This window comes from the organism of the source record quoted next (genome assembly GCF_019968955.1).
Source record: "MAG: Porospora cf. gigantea A chromosome Unknown PgA_NODE_200_length_29408_cov_335.854, whole genome shotgun sequence".
NCBI classification, from domain to species: domain Eukaryota; phylum Apicomplexa; class Conoidasida; order Eugregarinorida; family Porosporidae; genus Porospora; species Porospora cf. gigantea A.
Genome location: NW_027151488.1, coordinates 22,184 through 29,408, shown reverse-complemented (window position 1 = coordinate 29,408; position 7,225 = coordinate 22,184). Strand labels below are relative to the sequence as shown.

The 7,225-nt window shown below is 53.6% G+C and overlaps 4 protein-coding genes across 8 annotated transcripts; 1 reads left to right on the top strand and 3 right to left on the bottom strand.

The window, feature by feature from the left end:
- Window positions 1-1,025: 1,025 nt before the first annotated feature.
- On the bottom strand, window positions 1,026-2,303 carry KVP18_001764 (uncharacterized protein; the record flags this gene model as incomplete). The annotated part of the gene is made up of 1 exon (XM_067952085.1): window positions 1,026-2,303. One exon carries the CDS (start codon window positions 2,301-2,303, stop codon window positions 1,026-1,028), a length of 1,278 nt encoding a protein of 425 aa, XP_067811681.1.
- Window positions 2,304-2,320: 17 nt separating this feature from the next.
- Window positions 2,321-3,193, top strand: KVP18_001774 (uncharacterized protein; the record flags this gene model as incomplete). 2 transcript variants are annotated; one of them, XM_067952099.1, is made up of 1 exon in its annotated part: window positions 2,321-3,193. In XM_067952099.1, the coding sequence occupies one exon, from the start codon at window positions 2,321-2,323 to the stop codon at window positions 3,191-3,193; it is 873 nt and encodes a 290-aa protein (XP_067811694.1). The 2 variants fall into 2 exon arrangements, with proteins under 2 accessions (XP_067811694.1, XP_067811695.1); XM_067952100.1 differs by having other exon boundaries at window positions 2,360-3,193.
- A 42-nt stretch (window positions 3,194-3,235) lies between these two features.
- KVP18_001762 (uncharacterized protein) lies at window positions 3,236-3,604 on the bottom strand (the record flags this gene model as incomplete). Its single annotated transcript, XM_067952080.1, has 1 exon — window positions 3,236-3,604. The coding sequence occupies one exon, from the start codon at window positions 3,602-3,604 to the stop codon at window positions 3,236-3,238; it is 369 nt and encodes a 122-aa protein (XP_067811676.1).
- Window positions 3,605-6,887, bottom strand: KVP18_001763 (uncharacterized protein; the record flags this gene model as incomplete). Of its 4 annotated transcripts, XM_067952084.1 has the most annotated exons (5): window positions 3,605-4,331; window positions 4,361-6,101; window positions 6,162-6,650; window positions 6,679-6,777; window positions 6,806-6,887. In XM_067952084.1, the coding sequence occupies 5 exons, from the start codon at window positions 6,885-6,887 to the stop codon at window positions 3,605-3,607; spliced, it is 3,138 nt and encodes a 1,045-aa protein (XP_067811680.1). The 4 variants fall into 4 exon arrangements, with proteins under 4 accessions (XP_067811680.1, XP_067811678.1, XP_067811679.1 ...); XM_067952082.1 differs by lacking the exons at window positions 4,361-6,101; window positions 6,162-6,650; window positions 6,679-6,777; window positions 6,806-6,887 and having other exon boundaries at window positions 3,605-4,090; XM_067952083.1 differs by lacking the exons at window positions 3,605-4,331; window positions 6,162-6,650; window positions 6,679-6,777; window positions 6,806-6,887 and having other exon boundaries at window positions 4,357-6,132.
- Between the last annotated feature and the right edge of the window lie 338 nt (window positions 6,888-7,225).

Sequence of the window (7,225 nt, the reverse complement as noted above, 5' to 3'; positions counted from 1 at the left end):
GGAGTCGTGTCTCTGGCAGGGATTACTCGCCCACAACTTGACGTTGTACATGGACGTTCACTCTAATCCGTCTCTCGCACTGCGACTAGAATCGTATTCATCGGATGCTTCATGGCTCAGTGGTTGGCGAGTCTTATTGTTGGAGTCGTGTCTCTGGCAGGTCTCTCGCACTGCGACTAGAATCGTATTCACCGAATGCTGTATGGCTCAGTGGTTGGCGAGTCTTATTGTTGGAGTCGTGTCTGGCAGGGATTACTCGCCTACAACTTGACGTTGTACATGGACGTTCACTCTGGTCCGTCTCTCGCACTGCGACTAGAATCGTATTCACCGGAAGCTGTATGGATCAGTGGTTGGCGAGTCTTATTGTTGGAGTCGTGTCTCTGGTCCGTCTCTCGCACTGCGACTAGAATCGTATTCACCGAATGCTGTATGGCTCAGTGGTTGGCGAGTCTTATTGTTGGAGTCGTGTCTGGCAGGGATGACTCGCCTACAACTTGACGTTGTACATGGACGTTCACTCTGGTCCGTCTCTCGCACTGCGACTAGAATCGTATTCACCGGAAGCTGTATGGATCAGTGGTTGGCGAGTCTTATTGTTGGAGTCGTGTCTCTGGCAGGTCTCTCGCACTGCGACTAGAATCGTATTCACCGAATGCTGTATGGCTCAGTGGTTGGCGAGTCTTATTGTTGGAGTCGTGTCTGGCAGGGATGACTCGCCTACAACTTGACGTTGTACATGGACGTTCACTCTGGTCCGTCTCTCGCACTGCGACTAGAATCGTATTCACCGGAAGCTGTATGGATCAGTGGTTGGCGAGTCTTGTTGTTGGAGTCGTGTCTCTGGCAGGGATTACTCGCCCACAACTTGACGTCGTACATGGACGTTCACTCTGGTCCGTCTCTCGCACTGCGACTAGAAACTCCTAAAGCGTCATAAGTTCACTTATATTTAGATTGCTAAGAAAGTTTCGTTATTGTGCTAAGAGAGTTTCGTTGTGAAGTTCGTCTACATAAACAGACCGTTAGTCTTCTGACAGCCATTCCATGAACGCCTCATACTCCTCGCACTTCAGGTTCGCTAGGAGTCCCGGAGAACTTGGTGTCATGGTAGCGGACCACTGAATCAGTCGGTCGACATCGAACATGTCATGGGCGTACAGGGCTTGCAGGCATTTGACGAAGCCCTCGGGTTGGGAGAGGATCTCATCGGATTTGCCAAAAACTGCACCGCAGTGATTCAAACAGCTATTGGCCACCAGGGAAGTAAACTCGGCACTGTCGCTGGAGAAGGCCTCCCACAAAGGCAGAATGCCTTCAAGCTCCCACGTTTCCGGGTCGCCTTGACTAGTCAGGAAGTCCTCCAAGACCTGAGGGACAAGTATGGCAGCGACATCCGCATCTTTCTTGTGGGAGGCGAGACGGAAACTCTTCACCTCGAGAACCTTATCACGTGCAGTTTCAGGTTCGGCGAGGGCGTCAGCTACAAACGCCTGCACCTCGGCCACGAAGTCGTTTCCTTTTCCAGCGGACCGGATGTGGTAGACAGGCGCAGTCACCGCAGGCAGGTGCTCGTCGGCGACGGAGAGCCCTTCGATAAAAGAGACATACGTGGTGAATGGCTTCATCTCTTCGGCCTCAGTGGCAGCTTTCAGCACGTCCTCTCCTAGGGAGTGGTAATCGAAGCTACTGATGAACTGCCTCAGAACCTGCGGCGCAAGAAAATGGATGCCCGAATCTATGAGGTCCGTCCGAATCATTGTTCGGGAGCCTTTTCGGTTGCGGTTGAGACAATCCACAGGAATCTTCAAATTGGAATCGCCCTCATCGTAACGCAGATAAAAACTAAGTTCCAAAGAGTCAGGGCAATGCCCTATGATAGCGCTTGACACACCAGCGGTAAAGACTTTAGTTGCGGATACTAGGTTGGACTTCCGGCGATTCAAGTGTGCTTGGGCTGCCGATTTCAGGGAGACATTGAAGGCTAGTCTGCCTGGGACTACGATCACATCCTGCATGTCAATGAGAGCATCGAATTTTCGGAGCAGTTGCCGGATAGCATCTCCTTCAGTGATGTCCACTCCCATAACGTGAACGACCTCCACCAAGTCAAAAGACCGTCGCTGGCCACTCTCGAACCATTTCGATATGATGTCTCCCTCAGATAAGCTGGTAAGGAACAGAACTTGGTTCACATTAATCTCCCACAAACGATCGACAAGCTTGGGAAGATGCGCAGTCAGGTCACCGCCAAGGTCCTCTATAGGCTGTCCCAACACCACCGCTGTGTAGTGCTTGTCCATGGTCGAAAAGATGCAAAATGCCGCGGGAGCCTGAGCTGGTGAGCAGCGAGCAGTTAATGGACCATGCGCTCCAAATCCAGCCCCGGCTGTCCTACGACGACAGGAAGGGATCCTGGGGGCGGGTATGCGTAATCGGAGGATGCGAGTTTTACACCGGAGCTCCGTATTTTGCTGCAGCTGCCGCTTTACGCATCGGTACCGACTACGCCTACGTCGTTACTACGAAGGGCGCTGCGCCCGCCATCAAGTCCTACTCTCCCGAGCTCATCGTCATGCCCTGTCTGCCCTCAACGAACGAACCTGAGGTTCGCAATCGAGAGCACATGTTGAGGGTTCTGGGGAAGGCCCACTCGGTAGTTTTGGGACCTGGCCTTGGGCGGGACCCCGTAACCCTTGACTACCTGCGAAATTTGGCCCATGAAGTGCTACCGTCCTTGGAGGTCCCAGTGATTATCGACGCGGACGGGATTCTACTAGTGGATGAGGTATGGATCGGAAAAATGAGGTCTGCCGTTGTGATAACTCCTAATTGGCATGAAGCCTCTCTGTTGAAGGGTCTCCCCACCCTCGACGGCCAACGCGACGTTTTCAAGCTGGTCAAGGGGAAGGCGGACCGCTTAAGCTGTGCAGGTTACCATTGGGCAGTCTCGGAGGTCGGGGCGCCCCGCCGCGTTGCTGGCCTTGGAGATGTGCTGTCGGGGGTGCTGGGAGCCTTACTCGCCTGGACAACGGTGGCAGAAATGCCCGTATCGCCTCGTACGATTCTATTGGGTTCCGTGGTGCTTCGGCGTGTAGCATGTGCGGCGTTTGAGAAACACGGACGACAGATGACTCCATCAACAGTCATCGAGGCTATTTGCGAATCTAACATGCCCTGGACGCCTATCTAACAGTCATCGAGGCTATTTGCGATCGCGTGTGATGCCGTGACTCTATTCAATCTCAAAATCATCAACGCACTCTCGGTGGCCCGGATTAAAGCAGAAAGTGGGACATAGCAAAGCAGTGACGGGCTGCGGAGTGTACACACCCGAATCTTCACGTGTGCACTCATTGGCTATATGCTCATCGATGGCTCGGTCAAGTTCATCTGCAGCCGGCAGCACCGCAGCAACGTAGCCTTCATTTTGCCATGCTAGCTCTATCCTAGCTCGCTCCTCAGCACTGAGGCCGCTGCTGCTGTCATCTCTCTCCTTGCGATGCTCAGGCGTCCCGACGACCGTGGGAGCGGGACGTTCATCCGGAGGAGTGACGACGATCGCGGGAATGGAGACCTGTCCCTTTGAAGCTAAGCAGCCCATTCACAAATCTGTCACGGAGGCAATTTCCTTCTGCTTGGGTCTGGGTTTGACCAGCTTGGGCTTCCCAGGCGGCTGCTTGCGTTCCACGACCATCTTTTTTGAAGTCTGCACCTTTTTAACTGCCAGTCTCTTCTGAGGCATCTCCTTATGTTCTACCTGCACCTTCATCTTTGGTTCCTTCACCTTCATCTTGGGGGAGTAGGAAGCTTTCTTCATCTTGGGGGAGTGGGAAAGGTCTTTCTTCACCTTCAACTTGGGGGAGTGGGAATGGTCTTTCTTCACCTTCATCTTGGGGGAGTGGGAATCCGCTTCGGGGTCTGTGGTAGTTTCAGTGAGCCTAGTGCGTTCCGATAGCTGGTTGAGAGCTCTGTATGCGGTCCGACGCGCTCTCAGCGTCGGGTCCGCCTGAATCTGGGCTCCCAAGGCTCGTAGAATCAAATGCCGTACAGTGGTACCCTCGCTTGTAGCCTGGTGCTGCAGCTTCATCCTTCCGCATTTCGCCAAGAATTCATGCCGAGATCTGGTGGCACACACTCCAGGAGGTAGCCGCTGCCCCAAACCCACCACGAAGCTTTGCGCTGCCGGCACGTCCCTCAAGACAAAGTCCTCCACTCTGTCCTTGGTCTGTATGGTGCAGCAGAGCCACGGTGTGGGAATTGCATGCTCTTGATACTTGTTGGGTTTAGGGTTTCGTATCTGCGGGTGATCACGCTGGAAGCCTTCAGCTCTGTGTAAGGGTTTCCCCGGCTGTCTCACATTGCGGTGGCTCGAGCCTGTGGCCCATAATTTACGGCAAGAATGTCAGAGTACTTGATTTGGTTCTTTGGCTTCGGTTTGGGGTTCACTGGGAACTCCCCTTTGAAGTCTACGAATCCCAAATGTGCTGGCTGGAAGAGTACAACACACTCAACTGTCTTGTGCTTGCTGGAAAACCAGCCAACCACCAGCCTACGCGCGACTCGCCCTTTGATCCACGGATTCAGATCTTCGTTCGCCTCATCATCATCTGGCTGGGCGCCGACAACATCCCGTTTTCGGGCCATCCTGTCCAACATTACATCCTTGCCACGTTGGAGGAGTTGCAGTTCCGCCTGCAACTGCGCGTTGCGCTCGTTGGCAGCCGCCAGCTCACTTTGGTGAGTCTCCAGCTCCCCACTGAGCTGGATGACTTTCCCTTGGGCCTCAGCTTGCTTCTCCAGCGTCGCCTCGAAATCCAAGCCCATCAGCTGTGCAGTCTTCTTGACCTGATCCAGCTCCAACTGCAAGTTGTTGAAGTCGATGGTCCCCATGCGCACCTTCACATTGGCTAGCACTTTTTCGTGCACTTGCAGCAGCGAAGTATATGCTGCTGTCAAGTCCTTCAAGGCCGTGTGGGTAGTGTTCTGCTGTGCAGAGAGCTCACGGAGGCGTTCCTCCTTGGAAGCTAAGTCCTTTTCTAGCTCGCGAATCTTCACCTCGGAGGCAATGACCTCTTCCGTCCTGGGTCCCAACTTGATGTCGACTGCCTGCTCTCTCGTAATATCAGCCCTCTCACGAGGCGAAGGCCCAAGTACCATCGATGGCTTAGCGTGTCGGTCAGATGGCATGGGAGTCGTTTGCGTCAGTTTTAGCTGATCATAGTCTTGCTTGACACGTCTGGCGTTGGATTTCGCCTCCTCCAGATCCTTCTTCAGCTGCTGATTCTCCTTTTCCATTGTACTTGCCCCGCTTATACTTTTCTGGTAGCTGGCCAACATGGCATCTTTTCGGCCCATTTGCTCCTCCACGATCTGCAGTTTGCTTATGACCAGTTCCAATTGACACTGCTTCTCTCGCAGGCCGTCAATCAACGATGTCTTCTGCTCCCCCAATTCCTTGACGGTAAAGACCAGGGCGTCGTACCTTTTCTCCAGCTCGGAGAGTTGGCTCCGTAGCTGACTTGCAGCGGAGGCGCGTGAATCGACAACTTCTGCGCGGGTGTCCACTTCGTGCTTCAACTCCTCGATTCGCTGAAGCAACTTGTCTTCGGTTTCCTGCCACTCACGTCTTTTCTCGTCCAGTTTCAGGTTCATGAACTTGGCTTCTTGAAGGGCACTGCACAGATCATCTCGTTCTGCCTCAAGACCGGCGATCACGGCTTTCAACCCGTCTATGTCTCCTATTAGCGCATCGTACTGCTCGCGTGATACTTGAGGTCCAACCGGAACATCCATGGCCTGCAAGCGACTAACGAGACCCCTGAGGTTGATAGCCTCGGACTGAAGGTTGAGAACGTCGTTGATGGTGTATTCTTCTCCGTCAGTCCCAACTACCACTTGCTTCTGCCGCGTTGGCCTGCTTGCCGCGTTGGGCTGCTTTTCCGGAACAGGCGTTTTGATTGATGGACCAAGGATATTCTCCTTCAGATCCTTCAGGTCCTGGTACTCTCGTCGAAGGGCATCTACAGATCGCTGGACCGCTGCACCGAAAACCGTCCGGTTTCGAGATTCGCTTAGATTTTCTGGATTCACGTTCAAATCTGCATGAATCTTTCGAGTAGTTGACCACATTTATAAATGCCGGAGGACGAATCAATCACGAATACCCATAACCTTGCCTCTCCACAACTCCTTCTTTCGGAGCACTCCATGCTTCAGATCTTGTGCGAGGTTGTCTATACACTCTGTTAGGTCATGCGAGCCGAAAGCCAGTTCAGCCTCGTCCATGCACACGGACCTAAACCCAGGGAGAGATTCGTCATCCGACGCTTCCTCCATCAGAAAGTCCTCGAACGTAATTTCAGAGGGTTGCTCGTTGTGAGGGCAGTGACCAATATGACATCGTTGGCTGTCGTCAACCGGAAACGCTGGTTCCGTGAAATTGACATCCAAAGCAAACCTAAACGGCAAGAGCCATGACCACAGTGGTCCGAGTACCTCGTTCAGAGTGGCCAATAAGGGCTGTTTCCGGCCATGAGCCTTCTTGCAGGCTTCGACGAGTGTAGAATTCGCTGAGAAGGACTCGAATATGTCCTTCGCAAACTGAGACACCTTGCCTATTGAGTACGCCGAGGTGATCATAGCCAGCGCTGCGTCAGAAAACACGTAGGACATTACAGTGACCTAGGAGGACGCGTTTGCTAAGCGTCGAGGTCCCCCTAAACGCTTTCACCAGCGAAAACCCACACAAAAGCATCGCGTACGCGAGGAACAGCACTGCGTTGAAAAACACATGGATACCCACTGAGGTGGCAGAGGAAAAGCAGGAAGAACTTCACGTTGAATAGCCCAATGCAGTTGCCAATCCAAAAGCAATGATGGTCCATCCGGAAAATACAAGCGCCACACCGGCGGCAGTGGTACGCTCGTGGCGGCTTCCATCGCTGGCAGACACCACAACGGTGGTAGCACGCCACACTATTGTGAGGCACCTCCTCAGGGCAGCCATAGGCACTCAATGATCCGGGATCGGTCCAGACCGCACAGGCGTGAAACTGGACGGTCCAGCACCACAGAATGTTTGCCAGCCAGCAAAGAGCATTTCCGGGCCACCGCAGTCCTACCCCCAACGAGTGCAGCGCAAGGCTCCTAGGAGTAACACGCCACCAGACGCTGTGCACGTAGGCGTGGAGCCAGAGCAAAGTCAGCGTCAGAAGAAGGAAGG